Source organism: Cuculus canorus, chromosome Z (assembly GCF_017976375.1).
Source record: "Cuculus canorus isolate bCucCan1 chromosome Z, bCucCan1.pri, whole genome shotgun sequence".
Taxonomy (NCBI): domain Eukaryota; kingdom Metazoa; phylum Chordata; class Aves; order Cuculiformes; family Cuculidae; genus Cuculus; species Cuculus canorus.
The window spans coordinates 75961911-75980468 of record NC_071441.1 but is presented as its reverse complement, the minus strand read 5'-3'; the positions used below and the strand labels follow the sequence as shown (position 1 = coordinate 75980468).

At 47.3% G+C, this 18558-nt stretch overlaps 1 protein-coding gene across 6 annotated transcripts in view; it reads right to left on the bottom strand.

Moving 5' to 3' along the window:
- Positions 1 to 2535: 2535 nt before the first annotated feature.
- The window catches only part of CTIF (cap binding complex dependent translation initiation factor), a 160913-nt gene continuing 144890 nt past the window's right edge, over positions 2536 to 18558 (bottom strand). For all 6 annotated transcript variants that reach the window (XM_054053528.1, XM_054053530.1, XM_054053532.1 and 3 more), the window contains 2 exons: positions 7097 to 7150; positions 2536 to 5317 (listed from right to left, as the gene is read on the bottom strand). In XM_054053528.1, coding sequence (XP_053909503.1) covers positions 5102 to 5317; positions 7097 to 7150 — 270 coding nt within the window. In that variant the 3' untranslated portion in view covers positions 2536 to 5101. The remainder of the gene's footprint in view (positions 5318 to 7096; positions 7151 to 18558) is intronic.

Genomic DNA, 18558 nt, shown 5'->3' with positions numbered 1-18558 from the left:
TAAGGCATTTTGCAAGAATACTTCTTCAAAAGCAGGAACAGCTTCACCTCCAGTTTTCTGTCTGGAGCGCGATGACACACGGGCACAAACCACTCACCTCCAGTGACCCACAAGGCCTCCTGGGCCAATGCATGCATTTCAATCAGATAAAAATTAATTGGTTTGGGCTACTGAAGGGTTTTCCAGAGAAGACTTCTTAGAAAAAAATGTGTTTAGTTTCTTTTTGTAAGAATTTGAAGGGAGTGAAAGGCAGAAGTGGTTTTTGAGCCATTTGTGCTGCTGCCCAACACAGTGTTCCATCAAATGGATGTGATAAATCGTGGGTCCAACCACAGACCCTGAGGTCCAGATGAGGTAGGACACAGATAGATGGGACATTCCCTTGGGACAGAGGCCAGGGAGTGGTTGGCCGTGGTGGGAGGGCTAGGAAAGGGATCCTATCCATCACCCACGGACCTCCAAGTCCTTTGCACTGCTCCCATGGGCTTCATCCTCACCCCTGGAAGAAATGATTAGGAGAAAGAACCAACCCAAACCGGAGCTACAGTACCACACAGGTTCTGACCTGGTGCCAAGATTATGGGCTGGGCCACCCCCAGAGAGGAAAGGATCAGTCCATCTGCTGTATTTCCAAGCAGACACTGTCAGGGCTATTTCGCCCCCTCTCATATCTTCCTTTCCTTCCAACCTAAACAAAAGGAAGGTCTCTCCCAGACCATCGCAAGTAACAGCACATACCCACAAAGAGATGGGGAAATGTCAAGCTTTAAACATTTATTACTCAGACGATGCATTTTATAGCATACAGTGGGTCTGGATGTTCTATAAACAAAGACTGAATTGCCACAAAGAGTTATTAGCTCTCTTGTTTTAACAGTCTCTGAAATGCTGAAAATGATGAGTTTGTGTTTTCTCTAGTATGAATATCTAGTCTTTATTCTCCCCAAAACCTTTTTCCTTTTTTTTTTTATTTTTTATTTTTTTAAAGCGCTTAGTTTAACAAATATGATTAAATTAAAAATGTTGCTTTTTCAAATGCAAATAAATACATTAAAAAATAATCATGAATTGCTAGCGTTAACTTCATGTTCTGCAGGACACCACAGCTCCCTTGGCTATCAACAGTGGACTTTGCAACCCTTAGTGTCATTTCTCCCCCAAAAATACTGAAAGTATCACCAGGACTGGCTAATAGCTAACACCAAGAAGAGCAAAATTAGTGTAAAGCCATAAAATACCCAGCAGGGACGTTAAAAAAAAAATAGCATTTAAGATTTTGAGAAACTTCCAAGTGAGGGATGTTACAAAAATAAGCATGAAAATAAATCATAAGTTATTCTGACAAGTTTTCCTTCAACGCCATCAATCATGCCAAGAATAGATATTAATTAAAGTCTTTTGGAGGAAGGGGAGAACTAAGCAAATCATTTACTTTTCCCTTTTTTTCCCCAATTTTTATTTCACTTCCATATATATATGAGACTTCTCCGAACAGGGGTGAATTGCCTCAGGAGGAAACTGAGCAAATCACTTGGCAGGTAGCAAAACTCTTCGGTTTGGAAATAATTTCACCAGGAATGAGGTGGATTAGATGCTGGGGAGGCTGGCAAGGAGCTGGCAAACCCGCTCGCCATCCAAAGGGGGACCAGTGATGCGATGGTGCTCAGCACTGCTTCTCTGCAGATGCTTCAGCCACTTGCTTTGACACCTGCCCGAGGTTTGGCCCCACATACATTTGGCGCAAGGAGGTTATTTTGTCCTTTGCTGATGAAGCTGTATGGGGAAAAAACACCCACATAGACACTTTTATTGAGGAGCAAAGATCCAACCCGGCTGATCTGAGGAGATGCAACCAGTGGCTTTGCACCTTTGAAAATGTAAAATTACATGCTTTGGCGACCATCTCTAAAGAAAAGACACAAGAACACCCCTAGGTGCTCTCCCTAGGAATCCCCAAAACTCCCCAACGCTGGTCCCCATCCCCATCAAATGACCTAGTGATATCCCTTGTCTCAACACAGTACCATGGTTATTGATGCTCCATGCCCACTGCCTTCCTACTGATGGATTTCAGGAAGATAACATTGGCAGCACATAATTTCGGAGACAACCCCCCCCCCGTTTTTGGTCAACATCTTCATTTTCACTTATCAACAGAGCGACTGACATACCGAAGTGGTTAATGGCTGGATGAATGTACACTAATAGCAGAGATACACAGCAAGACATTGAAAAACCAAAGGATTTCACATAGAAGTTCTTCGGTGGGAGAAATCCCAGTGTTGGAGGAGAAAGTCATGGACCAAGCCTGGTCAGTGGGGTTGCAGGATTACACCCCAATGGGAAAACTGAATAAACCCCTAGACAGGGGTATGGAAACGTTTAAGCAGAAATACTGCCATGTGGCTTGCACTTGCCTCTAAATGCCTCCTGATACACTGACTGGTGAAAATTCAGCTTTTTAGAAGCAATATCTCCAATTCTCCGAGGTTTTTTTTTTTTTTATTTTTTTTATTTTTTTTATTTTTTTTATTTTTTTTTGTTTGTTTTCAGTCCTTTCACTACATCCCAAGAATAAATTCTGGGGGAAGGGGACGGGAGAGGCTGCGGGGACTGGAGCGGTGGTATGGATCACTGCCGGCAGGATCCCTGGCACCTTGACCCATCAGGCTGAGCCCCCATTTTAGGACTTCGCTGTTCTTCGAAAAAAAAAAAAAATATCAAGACAAAACTAGTTTTCAGGTCTTCTCCCAGGAAACTGATGCTGTGCCTGGGTGTGCTGCGATGGGTGTTAAATCCCCTTCTTCTCCACTCCCTGAGGAATCGGGGAGTGGGAAAAGCCAAGAGCAATGGGTAAAACCCTCAGCCTTGTAACAGTGGTGAGCTCTGCTGCTTTAATCAAGTTCAGTTGCTCATTAATACTATCAAACCCCATTGCCACTAATGAAGCTGGCTGAATGCAAGGCACCGTCACCATGCAAAGCTCCTGAGCTCAAATCCATGAAGCAGAAATTAGTTTTTTCCAGACAAGTCCAGAGCAACCAGCAATAGTTCCGCTGCTTTCTGAGTAGACAGGAAAATTAAAGCTCCTGTTTCCAGCTCTCTCCTCTTGCTCCATGAGAATCCAAATAATATTGAACCGCAGCATCAGGATTCTTGCCTTCTGCAAAGCATTTTCTGCTGAAAATCTCTGCTCTTTAAGTTTTGCAGCAAAAGCTTTCTCCCCATCACAGACAGACCAACACATTCATAAGGCACCCGAGAACATACCACACATCCAAGGAGGTCAGGATGAAATCCCTCTTCTCTTCAAGCCACCAGAAATTCAACATCTTGCCTGGAAAAAAGGGTTTGAGCTGCTGAGTTCAGACCCAGCCTGCCTGGCCCAGGGTCTGTGTGAGCCGGTGCCGTGGCATAAATTCTCTTCTTATCACTGGGAAAGGGAAACAAATTGAATAATGGGAAGAAAATGGGACAGGCTGCCAGCATCATGCCTTCTTTGACTCCTCTTCCACTGTGCAGACAGGATAGGGCAGCTCGCAAACACATTAGGCTTCGCCGAAATAAACACTTGAAGTGATTCATTAAGTCAAAGCATTCCTCGACAAGCAAATAGAAAGACCACCAAGTCTTGTTCCTGATTCTGGGAGTGACGCAATGGCATGGCATGCCCCCCTGTACCAGCCTCCTCACCCTCTGGGCATTTCCTTGTCCAGGAGGCACCTTGCCATCACCTCCCTGCAGCCACCCTTTCCCTTGGGATGCTCCAGCATGGAGCAACCCAGGGATCCTGGAGCAACCCAGGGATCCCCAAGTAAACTCTCCCCCTCCAAACACTTCACCCATCCCTGGAGGACATGGTGCTACTGACACCAACCATGGGACAGAGCCACTCTTGTATACCACACACCTAGAAACACTGAATAGCAAATTCAGCTAGTTAGAAGCCAGGCTCAAAACCTCTATTTTTGGCTTTTCCTACTTTTTCACCTTCTTTTTAACACCTCTTTGCTATACACATATTTTCTTCTCTTTACTAATCTCCGAAGAAGAACATCAAATCTTCATTTCTCCCTCACCTTCTACATTATTAGGCCCAGCTTTAACAGGCCTGGATTTAAATGTATAATTACAACCATGACAGTAATTACAGTAAAGCACTCCTTCAATGGAAACAAAAAAGATTATAACACAAAAAAAAATAAAAGAGTTCTAGTGGCTGAGGGATAACGGCAACTTGAACAGCAAGAGCTGCGGAATCCCCTGTTTCTTAGAACATGCAGCTCAGAAGACATGATTCTCAAACCACTGAGGAGGTTACTGGCAAGATGACGGTGGCTACATTAATTCTGCAGTGGCTTTTGGACTCCTTTAAAATAATCCTTCTGCTTCTCCATCTTCATGTAAACCATTAGTCAGCTCACGGGAAGACGTTACTTTCTCTGAGCTGCTCGCAATTGTCTGTTCCACAACACAATAAAATAAGAAGAAAATACAAACGCCCGAGAAAAAGAAAACCCAGTGCAAATAAGAAAGTCGTCTCCCTCTCCGATCTGCTTTTGAAGGGGTGGTGAGTAGGGAGGGGCACACAGAAAGTCAAAGACAAGAGGAGGGGTGAGGAGAAAAAAACCTAACACAAGCCCTGCTCGACAAAAGCCATCAGTTATGAGCGTCTGGTGTAGTGTGTGTCTGGCTTTGTCCTCCCGAGACATCTGCTGCCTGCTGTCTCCTGCCAGTTGGCTGGGGCAAAGCAGGAGGATGATGTGAAAACAATACTAGCCCCCACTTGGATTGGGTTTTTTTTTTCTCCTCCGTCTTCTTTCGAAAGCCAAACAATAACCCGGCAGGATGCATTGCTGCCGCTTGAGCAATGAGTTCAGAAAAAGAAACCCCTAAAACAAAACCACAGCAGGGAAGAGGGGTGGCACTTGGCGACGCGGCTGAAAAAGAAACATGCTTCTCCCTCCCCGCCCCACGAACGTATTCTCGAGCATGCTGGGGTTTGGTCTGCTGGGGGATTTAAATCGGAAAAGTGCTTGCCGGATCCCGTCAAGGTGCATGTCTTCTTCTCATCCCTTCCCACCCCACCTTGCCCTGCTCCTCAAGCCGTCAGTTTTTGGATGGTCTTGTTGTAGTACTGCGTGATGGTGGGCGTCAGCGGGTTCCAGTTGTTGGCATGCAGCTCGATGACCTCCAGCAGCAGGGAGCGCGTCAGCATGGACTCGGAGGGACACAGCATCTTGTCTCGTGCTATCGCCAACAGCTCCGTCATCATCTCGGGCAGCTGCTCCTCCAGCAGCCGGCCGGTGCTCTGCAGCTGTCAGGAGAAGAAGGGGTCAACCATGGCATATTGATCTTTATGAGTCCCCTTCCAAATTGAGATAATTCTACGAATCCATTATTCTACGGTACTAAAACACCCCTCTGGCTTTTATAGACACCACCCTTCCAGTTCTCCCCTGCTCGATGTGGTGGGACAGGTAGGCAAGGTTAAAGGTGTTGTGGCTTTTGAAAACCAAAACCATCCGGCGGCAGGCTCCAAGAGCTGATCACGAAGGGTGAGGTTTTCAAAAGCATCCATGCCGGATTGCTGAGGAGAGAATGGTTCAGCTCCCACTGACTTCAAAGGCGGCAATGCTGGATTGCTTTTGGAAAAAAAAAAGATCCCACCTAAAAATCATGCTATTGTCAAAACAAAGTGCAGGCTGTGATGTGGTATTCCTGACTCTTACCTGGCCCTTCATTTACTTGCTGATTCACAGCTGTCAGTGACTCCCAGTCATTAATCGGAATAAGCAGAGCCCTCCTGTATGCACAACAAATCCTGTCCTGACTAGATCTGAACTCATACCCATCGTGCTGCTTCTCTGAGGACAGCCAAGGGTTTTGTAAAACAACTGCTCCCTGGAGAGCCTCTACAGAGCAGCACAAGCCCTCGGTGGTCCCACAGAAGAGAAGATCCAAGCTTAGAGGGGACAGCAATGAGTTCACCATCACAGAAGGCTTGCGGGGCTTGAATGCAGAGCTCCCTGAAGTCCTAACCTTAAAAATTCAAACCCTCCACCTCGGTTGCCTGCTGCTTCGCTAAATTTCAGCCTTTCAGGCTGCAATTTCCATTGCTTTCTGCAAGGAAAGCAGCCATCCCCATGGGCCAATCACTTCCTAAAAGCAAATAGAATGAAACTCCGCTATATTTCTAGCAGCATTTCTCCGCAAAGCTGCGGCTAAGCATAGCAAACCTCTCCATTTGAGCCATGGGGCAGGTTTTGCTCCAACACAGGTGTTCTTGTGCTTAAAAAGTAAATGCAGGGTGGTATTTGATGTAAGTAGGATGATATCATTTTGTGATGTAACCCCAGCTACCTAAGGTTTTGCATCCATTTACCTGCATCAGAAGTCCAGTGATGGAGTCAGAAGGACCATTTCTCACCTCAGAATGATGTCTTTTATCTACTCTGCTCTGGTGAGACCCTACTTAGGGGACTGCATCCAGCTCTGGAGCCCTCAGCACAGGAAAGACATGGGCTCATTGGACTGAGCCCAGAGGAGGCCACAAAAACAATCAGGGGACTAGAACACCTATCCTATGAGGACAGGCTGGGAGAGCTGGTATTGCCCAGCCTGGAGAAGAGATGGCTCCAGTGAGACCTCATTCTGGTCTTTCAGTACTTAAGGAGGCTTACATGAAAGGAGGAGACAGACTTTAGCAGGGCCTGTAGCAACAGGACAAGGGGTGATGGTTTTAAACTAAAATAGGGGAGATTCAGATTAGAAGAAGAATTAGATTCAGATTCTTTATGTCGAGGTGGTGGATGCCCCTTCCCTGGAACATTTCCAGGTCAGGTTGGATGGGTCTCCAAGCAACCTGATTGACTGGAAGATGTCCTTTCTCATGGCAGGGGTGTTAGACTGGATGAGAACTTTACAGGTCCCTCCCAATCCAAACCATGCTATGATTCCATGATTCTACAATGCAAAGAGGCAACGAGGCTGTTTGGGTTTGGAGACATCTAATAGCCGCTTGACATATGTGTTGCCAAAGGCAGAAGGGGCAAAGCAATGAGGACCAGGACGGGTGGTGCAGGTGCTCCCCTACCTCCATGGAGCAGCAAAGCACAGCATCTTCTTTCACATCCTGAGATTGCAACAACTGCAAAAGAGAGAAGAGAGAGGCAGTGAGAAGTGCATGACTTCCTCCTCCCTCGCGACCTTTCTTCCATCTCTTCGTCCTGCTTGGCTTTTGCCACTTCCAGGAGGAAAGGACAGAAAGAGGGGAGGAAAAAGATTATCAACACAACAATTTAGGATAAACAATGACAAAATGCAGGGTAAAGTGTATCACCAGTGCTGAGAGAAAGCAAGCAGGGCAGAATGTAGAGAATTTAGACCAATAACTTAAAAAAAAGATTTTTATTTAGGTTACATTGCCTTTTTTATCTGACAGCAGGCAATGAGAAGTGCACTCACATACCCTGTGACTAAATACAACCACCAGACAACGACCTACGAGCAGCACAGCCCTGGGAACAGCTGTTTGGAAGGGAAGGACTCTGCTCAAAAGGCAGCCACCTACCACCAAACCTCTCCATCCCCTTGGGGACACTTCTAACAGCCACAAAGTTACCTGATGGAAAAGTGTTGCATACAATACACTGTAATTAATATGGTTTCTTTTAGATTGATTATATAGAGTGCAATGGGTTGCAGCAAAACTATGGTGTCTTACGTGCACCAACACCAACCCTGCTCTGGTCTCCATGAACTTTGCATTACAAACATGAACTTGTAAGCACGAGCAACTTCCAAGCGAGATCCAAAATGTTGCTGTGCATGGTGTGGGATGGCAAAAGAAGATGCTCACACCTCTTAATTCAGACTCAAGGCATGCAGTGAGGTTCAACGACTCTATCTTGTGTGCAAGTACCCTCAAAATTGGATAAAAAATACACATTTTTCTTTGTTTTTATCTTCAGGACTTTGTCATGCACACGAAGATGCCGTTTCAGATATTTTGCTAATAACAAAAAAAGAAGGCACAGATTTTTTAGTTGCTTTTCAAGTAGATAAAGTACTGAGATTCCGAATCAACCAACAAAGTTAGTTAGAGCACCACGAAAAACACTGTACCATTAGGTAGCTGAAAATTACAAGTGCTGGCAACACTTGAAGCTATGGCCACTTCCATTCTATCACCGTGGGTTGCACATGCCTGGCTGGCCCTGAGCTGACTGGGGAGCTGTGAGCATGCACTAAAGGCTGAAAAAAAAAGGAGAAAAACTAGGGAAATTGGCTTCCTTCATATCTGAAATTCATCAGGGAGAAGGAAACTTTGGAAAAGTGCTCGGACTAATTAAAACTGCCCGTATAAAAATTGCTCAGTGTAACTAAATGTGCTCCGAAGTCACATCCTTTAGATAAAATCACTGTTCTGTTTCTCAGCCTTATCATCTCTCCTTCCCATTCTCATTTTTTCATGTTTCCTCTCCTTTACAAATAAAAGCCTATTTGTTTAGCAGCTCCACAACTGCTGGAAAACAGCTAAGAATAAAAGAGGTAATTCAAGGAATTACCATTGCTCTCTAAGTTTTGTCTTCACCCTACTCTGTTTTCAGCAGACAACAGTTTGTTTGCTTTGAAGATGTTTACAGCATCTCAATGAGCATGCGGTCCATCAGTTTTTATCTCCCATTAGCCAAAGGTTCAGCCAGAGTTTCGAAGGCATGCAACAGTTTCCTCCAGTTTATCTTTCTGCTGAGTTGTTTGGAAAATATTAGTTAAGCCCAAGCAGAATGCTCTGAGATAAGTTCTCACAAGCAGTTCACAGATTCTTTGCAAAAAAACATGAGATCGTTTTAAACCCAAGAACAACAAAGAAAAAAAAAGCAACAATTAGGGACAAATATAAACAGGCAGTAGTCCAGAAATTCACTCCTGCGGTATTCAGCTTGTGAGCGTGGCACGAGGCAGGGTTGCAAGTGAAATACATATTAATCTTTCCTATTTTCGCTATTCTTTAGTAAAGAACATAATAATGTGGAAATTAAAGCAAGAAAAGTGGAGTAAGGACTGATTAGGAGAGACCTAAGGTTCCCCGATTCCAGTCCTTCCCCTGCCACAGTCTCCTTGATGATCAGAGGAGGAGGGCTGAAACTTCACTTGGGCTTTCCTTGCCCCAGATTCCCACCTCTAGAGCTGGGACATGCTTCCCTACCTCAAAAGGTGTTGTGTGAGGATGAATATGTCAAAGACTGTCAAAGGCTGTCTGGGTGTTTGGCTAATGAGGAATAGTCTTACCTACTTATGACAAAACAGACTACATCCTAACCCCAGACCTGGGCAGGCACCTTCTGCCCTCACAGTGCCCTCCTGGAGCTCATCAGGCATGATCTGACTGAACGATGGGAATGCATATGCTCCACCTTATCCATCCAGGCACCATGTGCTCCACTGCTCCATTGAGGCACCAAGAGATACCAGTTGCCAGAGCCACAGCTCAACCTCTGTCGGTGTATGCGAGTTGGGGAAGCCCTTAACCTGCCCCCCAAACGCAGGTATGGACCAGCGCAGTGGAGCAGCGCATAGTAGGCAGGTGCTATGGGTACCAGAGTCCAAGCCCATGCCCACAGATTGTTGCCAGCCATCTGCACCAGCGCAACAGTCTGAACCAGGAAGATCAGAAACACATCCTTATTTCTCTGCCTGTTCCTGATCAGAACTATCTTTCTTGCATGCTGTTGTGAGGCTCTGGATCTTCCTTGGGGTGCAGGCACTAGCTATCTGCTGCTGACCCCTGCATGCTGGGAAGGAGTAGAGTAAGGAGATCTGTTCTGTCTCCCTAACTTGACATAGGCACACGACAACCCGTTGCTGCAGGCAGAAAGCAAGGGCTGCACGGCAAGGACCATGCTGCCTGGGTTCCTGCCATCGATGTCCTCACTGGCTGATGGCATCTCGCACACATTTATAGAAGGGTGCTTCATCTCCACCCACCCATTGCTGTTCCCCGTCGTGCGTGCGCATGCCACCCCAAAGATGGTTGCTTCCAGAAGAGCACAGTGTTTCCCAAAGTTCTTTGATCCCCCATGTCATCCCTGATGGCACTGCAAGCAAAAATGGTGCAAATGCTTCAAGACCTCCAGGGATATCACAGCTCTGATGTATTGGTGCTTATGTGACCATAAACTTGAACCCAACAATTTGCATTCATCATTTCCAATCTAATTAATATTTACTTGAAATATTTTAATGTAAACGAGCTATACCCATTAAATTAGCACTCTCACGTTAGAATTATTATTTTTTAATTCTTTATAACTACTCCTCCCTGCAGTGTGCATCTGCCCAAATCCCACCACGGGCACCATCCCATGCCTCTCCCCCAGGTTCCCACGTGGTTCTAACCGGCTGATGAACATGGACAAGGGAGCCGAAAAAGGAGCGCGAGTCAGGCAACAGGGCAGGTGAGCTGAGACTCACACGCTTCTTGGTTTAACCTGTAATCATCCCCTGGAGGCTGGGGCTGTCTGCGAGAAAAACTTCCCTTTGCTCTCCAGCCGGTTTCCCCCATATCGGGCAAAGTCGGGCAATGAAAGCAGCAGTTCCTGCTGGAAAGCAGACAAAGAGTCTGCTTGATTTCCTAAGAGAGGAGGCTGCATGCCAGAATCTGCCTGGCCAGTCATATAATAGCCGGCCTCGGTTGCAAAAGGCTCCTCACTGTTGTTTCTGCTGCTGGACTAGAAGCTTTGCAGACCGGTGGAAGACATCAGGCTCCTCTTCTTCCAGACAGATGGAGCACTGGGCAAGGTTCTCTGCAAGGCCAGCATGCCCGGGTTGGCTCTGGGTGTTATATATTTTCATAAGTGACCCAAAATCAATCGCAGAGTTTGCTCCTGGAAGAGCTCCTTGTGGTGGGGGAGCTACAGTGCCTTGCAGGGTGGCTCTTGAGTGCAACTGGTTTCCACGGCGTGCTACTGGGACCAGCCTTCCCTGGCCTCCATGGCCCCAAAACCTGCTCTTTGAGGCAAATAAGTCCCCAAACTGCAGTTGTGCTTCACCACAGAGAGAAGCGTCTTGGTCCTGCAGAAAAGCAATGGATGTACGTGCATGCGGTGCAGACTCCCGGGAGCAAACCAGAGAGCTAAGCTGATGGGATCCAACTAGCTAAAAATATTTGGGTTTATTACCTGCTTTCTGAGATCACCTGCACTATTGAGTAGCTAAAGTGCTTACTTGGTATTCTCAGGGGTGCCTACACCACAAGCAGGACAGGAAAACCTGCCCCGCCACCCCTTATCATCAAACTGCGCAGGTTTAATTTTGTTCTTCAGCAGTTCTCCCCGCTAAATGGGAGTGGGAGCAGCCCAATGCATACATTACCCTTTCCAACTGCAACAATATTTCTCCTGCAAGGCACAACACTAATTATTGTGTATGATATCGTTTGCAAAATGACGTATAAGCAACGCTTGCCACAAACTACCTCTTAGCATGCAGTGTTTTCTGATGCTTTGGTGATGATTCCAGCATGAAGGCACAGAAAACTTGAAAATATCCACCAGAGCCATGGAGAGTCTGGGATGTCTTTAAGACCCAGTGAAAGCTGGACTGACTGTGGCCCATGTGCCGCTTGCTCCGGCTCCCTGATGGGCATCTCAAGTTGATCCATCCAGGTGGCAACACTCACGGACATCCAGATAGCCTCAGGTGTGAAGCTCCAGCCTCACAACAACTCTGTGGTCCCTGCCCACAGGTATGCTTTTAATCTAAAATGTAGGTCACGAAGAGATGCCTGCTGGCATTTGTCCTGGGGAGCACAGACCACGACTGCAGAGGAAACGACATGTTGCAAATGCTTCATCCAGGTGTAGTAACCATCTCGCTGGTGTAAAACGAAGCAATGGGTGAAAACAGAGACACATTTCAATTAGGAAGACGGAAAACAACCATCTTCTGGTGTCACTCGGCACTTAAGCAGAATGAACAGACTGTACTTGAAAGGCTGCAGGAGAGATGGTGCTTCCCAGATCCGTTTTTAACCAGAGGAGTCCTTGGGAAGGGCCACGATGGACTTAGTCCTCAACAAGAGGGATCTGTTCTAGCTTTGCGATCAGGATCATCATGGAAACCTCCTTGGCATTTTTAAGAAAGATGAGGGACAGACTTTTTAACAGGGCCTGCAGCAACAGGACAAGGGGTGATGGTTTTACACTAAAAGAACCCCTCTGAGGGTGGTGAAACACTGGCACAGGTTGCCCAGAGGTGGTGGAAGCCCCATCCCTGGAAACAGTCAAGGTCATGTCGGATGGGGCTCTGAGCAACCTGACTGAGTTGAAGATGCCTCTGCTCATTGCAAGAGAGTTGGACCAACCCAAATCATTCTGTGATCCTATGGTTTTATGATCATTCCCTATAACTGGTGTGGCTGTTAAGGCGCAGCGTGTCCTGCTGACACAGCCCTGCAGGCACTCTTGGTCACCTAATGGATCACAGTTGGGGAAGTTGTGCCCTTAAAACTTCCTGGAAGCCCCATGGTCTGCTAGATGTGTCCTCCTGGGGACACAAGCCAGTTCTGCTGCACTTCACAGGCTCTCTGCAGAAAGACTTCAATAGCAATTTTCTGCTTTTCCAGTGGCCCTTTACTGACCTACTGTCGTAAGTCTTTAAGGAAGATGCCTGCAATAAGATCCAAGGGACTGCTCAGCTGCTCTGCATAGGGAGAGTTATGCACTTCTCTGAGCTACAAGCAATTGCTACAACTCCATTTTTCTCATTGTCACAAGGCAGAAGTTGGTGAAAACAGTCAAGACGGGAAAATGCACAGTACAAACAAGGGTAATCACAAAATTCTCCACCAGCAAGGCCAGTTTCAGGTTTTTTTTACAATCTGCTCCAATCAGAAGTATCAGGTCCCTGATCCAGGACACCAGAAGGTCAGCTAGGCTGATCCTTGCACACACCAACAAGTTGTACCAGTGCCACCCTCTCTAACTGGGCCCAGAGTCTCAGTCTGGGCATACCTTGGGAGCTAGGGGAGTCAGGTGAGACCTTTCCCTAGAGAAGAAACAAGTGACCACTTGGAAACAGAAGCCCTTTAGAAGTCAAGAGGCATAAGTAGCATCTTCTCTGCTCACCCATTTGATGCCGAGGTTACCTGAACACTAAGTTTTGAGAAAAACCTTTCCCTTATGGAACTTCCTGTGTGGATCTCTGCCCGAGGCACAGCCTCTGCTGTGCTTCAAAATGTTATCTTTTGGGCTCTGAAAACCCAGCTAAGTTGGCAGAGGAAGCCTGTGTTGGGCTGCATCCACTAGCAATGGTGCTTCTCTCCACATGGACTTCTGTTTACATCTCTTTGGGGATCTGGCGAAGCCTTCAAGCCTATTAAAGATGCCTAAGGTGCTGCCACCCCATGCATTTCATGGAGGGGGTCCATGGGAGACACTTTCCCTAACATATTTTGGACAACCGGAATGAGTTTGTTTGGTGGTACCTACTCCTTTCACGGTGACGTGCTGCTCTCAGTTGAGGAGGAGACTCCTATTACCCAACCAGGACTCCCTGGGAGGATGGTAAGAAGAGATAGGTTTTTTTATTGCATCCAGTAAACCAAAATACTGGTTATCCTTCTTGTCAGGCTCCTGAGGAACTCAGAGATACTTAACAGCAACTTGAATTGAGGCCAGAGAAACAAAACTCTGCACCCAGTCATGGGAAACTTCTCCTGCTGCTTTCCAATGTAGACAAGGGAAACCAAGAAAAATGACTCTCTCTCCCTGGATCTGGAACAGCAGAAGGGATTCCTGCAAAGATGGAAACCATTAAGAGGCAATTACTGGAGACAACGATGAAGAAAATCTCGTTGCTCATCAGCCCAGACACCACAATCCAACAGTAGTCTGATGGTTATGCATCCCCTGGCTGGAGGTGGACCTTCAGGACCCAAAGGTGAGTGAGACAGAAACAGAGCCACCCAGTCTGCTCACACAGGGAGAATGAGCCACCCAGACGACCGACTTCATCCTGCCCAGCTGAAGACATAATAACCCTGAGAGAGGAGGATGTGATCTCATCCCAAGGGTCCTAGGGAAACACAAAACATGGAAAGAAACAGTGGTGAGACCATCACACTTGACTGCGATGGGCTCCACCCTGGTCCGCCGGATGCTCTCTGCTTTCCGAGAGAGTGCATGGCGGCAGACGCAAATAGTTGTGTTTACATCCCATTGAAAGGGTTTTTGGGAACGAACAATGCCTGGTACAGAGGGTGAAGGAGAAAAACAAAGCCACGCGAGAAGGAGGGACCATCCTGAGAGATGATATCTGGCTTCATTTCTTTATCTGCCCTAATTGCTTCCTCTGCCTTCTCCATGGGTCCCAAAGAGACAAGGGTGGCATTTCCCCTCTCCTGTTTAAACTATGTCATTACAGTTTTAATGCTGGGAATAAACGAGTCCCATAGCTTTCCAAGAATACATCATCCTGCACATAAAATGCCCAACTGAGCAGCTGGGCTCAAAAGCATCACGCTGCCCTCCCCATTTTGGTCTGTCCTCACCCATTCCCAAATAACACCTGGTTTCCTTCATCTTAACCCTGTGCTTTGACCAAAACCATGCTGATTACAGGGGTTTTATTTCTTTTGCCCATCTATGATGATGGTTCCGCGTGCGTGGGAACCTTGCAAGGCTATTTATTATTGCACGGCAGTCACAGAGGCACAGAGACATCCATTCCTGATGGAAGAGTCGCCCTACACACAGAGATGTGCCCGCCTCTCCTTTTTGCAGATCCCTGCTCCCACATGCCACCTCCTTCCACAGCTCTGGAGGTCCACATCACCCCACACACCAGTGTACCCTGCCTGCTCCAAATCCCAGTCTTTTCTCCCAGCTCCTCCAGGTTTTCAATCCTCCTTCTCTGGATTCCTATGACCTTTCCTGACTTGTTTGCTCTCATCATTTCTCCTTCCCTTCAACGTCCTTGACTCTCTGTTCTCCTCTTTCTCTTCCTTTCAAAGGCATCCCTTCCCTCCCATGCTCACATCCCACATCCCTCCTCCATCGTTCCCCCCCTACAAACCACTTCCCAGCTTGTCCCAGTCCCGCCCAGCCGGAGTCAAACTCACTGATATTTGCAGAACCAGATGTGTGGATCAGAAGGGGACTTCTGTGAGGAAATAAATCCCCTTCTTCACAGAGGACTTATTTTCTACGTTCAGATCTGGCCTCATGGAGCTACCTGGGCAGAAGGGTGGTGCGGTGCCAGGATCCGCCCCTCTGCTGCTTTTGCTCATTCATTAAAGGAAAAACTCTATCTCATCCTCTGACTAGGAAAATAATCTCAAAAATCCTAGTATCTCATTATACTGTCAAAGACCCTTTTCTGACTCAAACGGCTGATGTTTCTTTAAAAAGTGAGAGGGATTAAAAAAAACCCAAGACATTAAAAGATACAATTTTCTTTTCCAAACAGCACCACCCTTCTCGCTCATCTGAACGCAGCCAGGAAGGTTTTCCTCTCTCTTCCTCTGAAGGAGACAGTGAAAAGGCAGTGCCCGCTTGAAGTTCAGACGTTAATTACTGCGTTAGAATATTTTGCTAAATTACACAGCATGGCCCCAGGAGATAACAGGCACTAAGAGAAGGGAGGGGAGTGGATGCCCGTCTACATGCTGCACCACAGACTCAGACGTGGGGGAAAGGCAATTAAATGGGGAGTATTTATCCTCCCTGCACCACCACCCCAAGGCTTTCAGTTAGCAGTGCGTACCAAGGCAGAGAGGCGATGCCAAGATTTTAAACGATACTGAAATGGGTCTGTCTCTGCCAACCAGACTGGAGGTAGGAGACAACTCCTGCCGAGGAGCAACCATCCTGCCTGCTGCCAGCCTGCCTGCCCCACTGCCTCTGGGGATGATCCACCGAGCTCAGGTGCTGCCCTTAGTCTTCAGGGTCAGTAATAAGACCATAAAAACATTTATTTTGGGTCACTTCAATGCCCGCATCTCCATTATAAGTGGTAATGGTTAGAGTGATACCTCAAAGTCACGCACCCAGCGCCAGCCCTCAACCTGGAGGGTTCTCCGTGAATTGGTCCTGCAGCCACAGCCTCCTGCATGAAGGAGTTTTGCAGTTTAATTAGTCTCTCTGTGATGAGCTTCTTCCTGGGGTTTGGTCCAAACCTGCCCCGACAGCCCCGTCCAATGCACCTGTGCATGCTGACAGGAGGATGGCTGCTCCCCATCACCCTTGGAAACGAATCCCTCTATATTCAAGCTAAGACATCATGGATGGACAACCAGATGGGTAAGAAAACTGGCTAGATGGTTGGGTTCAGAAGGTTGTAGCTATTGGGTTACAACTCAACTCAACTCTGCCTGGAGGCCGGTGACGAGTAGCACCAAGGCGTCTATCCCAGGACCTGCCCTGTTTAGCATACCTATCCGTGACCTGGGGGAGATGAGCAACACGCTCTTGTGAAGTTTGTAGATGATACCAAGTTGCAGGCACCACCACATATGTTATAGTAGCCACCATCCACAGGGACCTCAAGGGGCTGGAGAAAGGAGTCAAGGGTAACTTTAAACATTCAACAAGAAACAAGCCTGGCTCAGAAGAAGGGCACAGGGGAACGGATAAAGGGGTGGGACAGGGTTATTATGGAGAAGAGAGGGGGCAGAGCCTACCCTGTATTGCTTGCCCGTGTGGGACCCCAACGGGCAAGGTGCCTTGAGGGGACCACGGTGCATCACCACCTGGCATCTTCTCAAGTTTTAGGTCCCATAAGCCAGTTTTTCCACCTTCTCGCTCAGCTGCCGTAGGCAACTACTCAGGTTACCTGACTGCAGAGTGGCGTCATAAAAATAAACAAACGCATCCAAAGCAGCACTCGACACCAACCACCTCGGGTGGAAGCTGCTCCTACTGTCAGAAGGCTGGCAGGAAGGTGGCATCTCCCAGGCTCAGAGGCAACTCCTAGGCTGGTGTCCCAACAATATCCACTGTGGATGAGATTGAGACACAAAAGGAGCAAAACCTCCCGACACCAGCGATCTGTCTCAGCTTCCGCAGAACACAACCGTGGCTCCAAGCTGCCTATGATCCTTCCTCAGACCTCAACCATCACCAAGAGCTGGGCCAGGTGATGTTGTTTCTCCTCCCCAGAAGCACCAGGGGATGAAGCAGGAAGGGCAGCGAGCTGACTTGGTCCATGCCCACACACATGGCCGAGGCAGCACAGAGCTGGATGAAGAACAGCCAGCTCTAACTGTGTTTGAGAAGGAGCTAGGAAAAGCAAAAGTGGTGATAATAACTCAACAATAGATGGCAAATAATATTATTTATTATCCCTACGCCTTCAGTAGTGCTGGGGCATTTGTTGCATGACACACAGGGCTCTCAACAGCTCCTGCCCCACTAATGGCTCAGCTGATATTTGCTAGTCCTGGAATTAACACACTTTCTACATTTTGCTGACTCTGTCAAAGCCCACAGAAAAGAAATACAGCCAGGCTGCAAGAACTGAAGTCCCTTGGTTGTTCTCCTGGTTTCAATTGGTTTTGGAGGACATGCAATGTGAAGTACTCTTGGAGTGAGGCTGAATGTGGTCCTCAGCGTTTGGGCACAGAGCAAAGGCTTCCGGGCAGCAAGGATGTCAGCACATTCACTCCCCACCATCCTGGAGGGGCAGAAGGAGATGTACAGGGACAAACTTGCCACAGTTTTGTGAAATGAAGTGAGGCCAGAGTTGAAAGCACATGGGCTGAAAGGCTGGGAGAAGACAGCGGGACAACCCTCTTGCTTAGACCACCAAACACAGGAGTCAGGACACCTTCCTAAAATTACTAAAAGTGTTTTCACTGAGCAAGATAAGAGACTTGTGGAGGAATGTGGTCCTGGAAGATGCCATCACTGGTCCCCTGTAAGGAAAGCCACGGCTGAAAGCAGGCAAGAGCCAAGCCCATGGTGTCACAGCTGAAGCAAAACCATCCCCAGGGGAAGCCTTTCCCTGGGAACAACGCCCTCTTCCAGCTAGCTCTCAATTCCCTGAAGCTCCGAGGGAAGAATAGGAGGAAAGCTCTTTCTTTTATTTCTATTTAACCGCTCTGCTTTGTTATTTTTTTCCCTAGCTCCCCAGATTTGATGGCTGCAATATTCCTCTAGTTCTCGTCTGCAAAGTGCTATCCTCTGATCACCACAAAATCCTCTCCTTTCGACCAACTGTCTTCAATGCTGATCTTTGGGCTGAGCTTGGGTATCCATTTCCCTTCTCCAACCTAACTACACACTAATCCAAGCAGAAAAAGATGTTTTGATCCAAACTACCATCCACACCCACTGTGCTGCATCAAACCAATTTTAAGGAGAGCTGGATCTACCTTTTACTTCTCTCGGCAAACCATCTCTTCGCCCAAAATCCCAACCTTGACCCCACCCAGACCTTGTTGTGAAGACACTCTCCATCTGCACATATCTCACCCCAAATCCTCAGAATGGTTCTGGAAATGAAACTTTTTGATTCTTTGAGAACTCAGCTCCTAGGAGATGCTTCCACCACGTT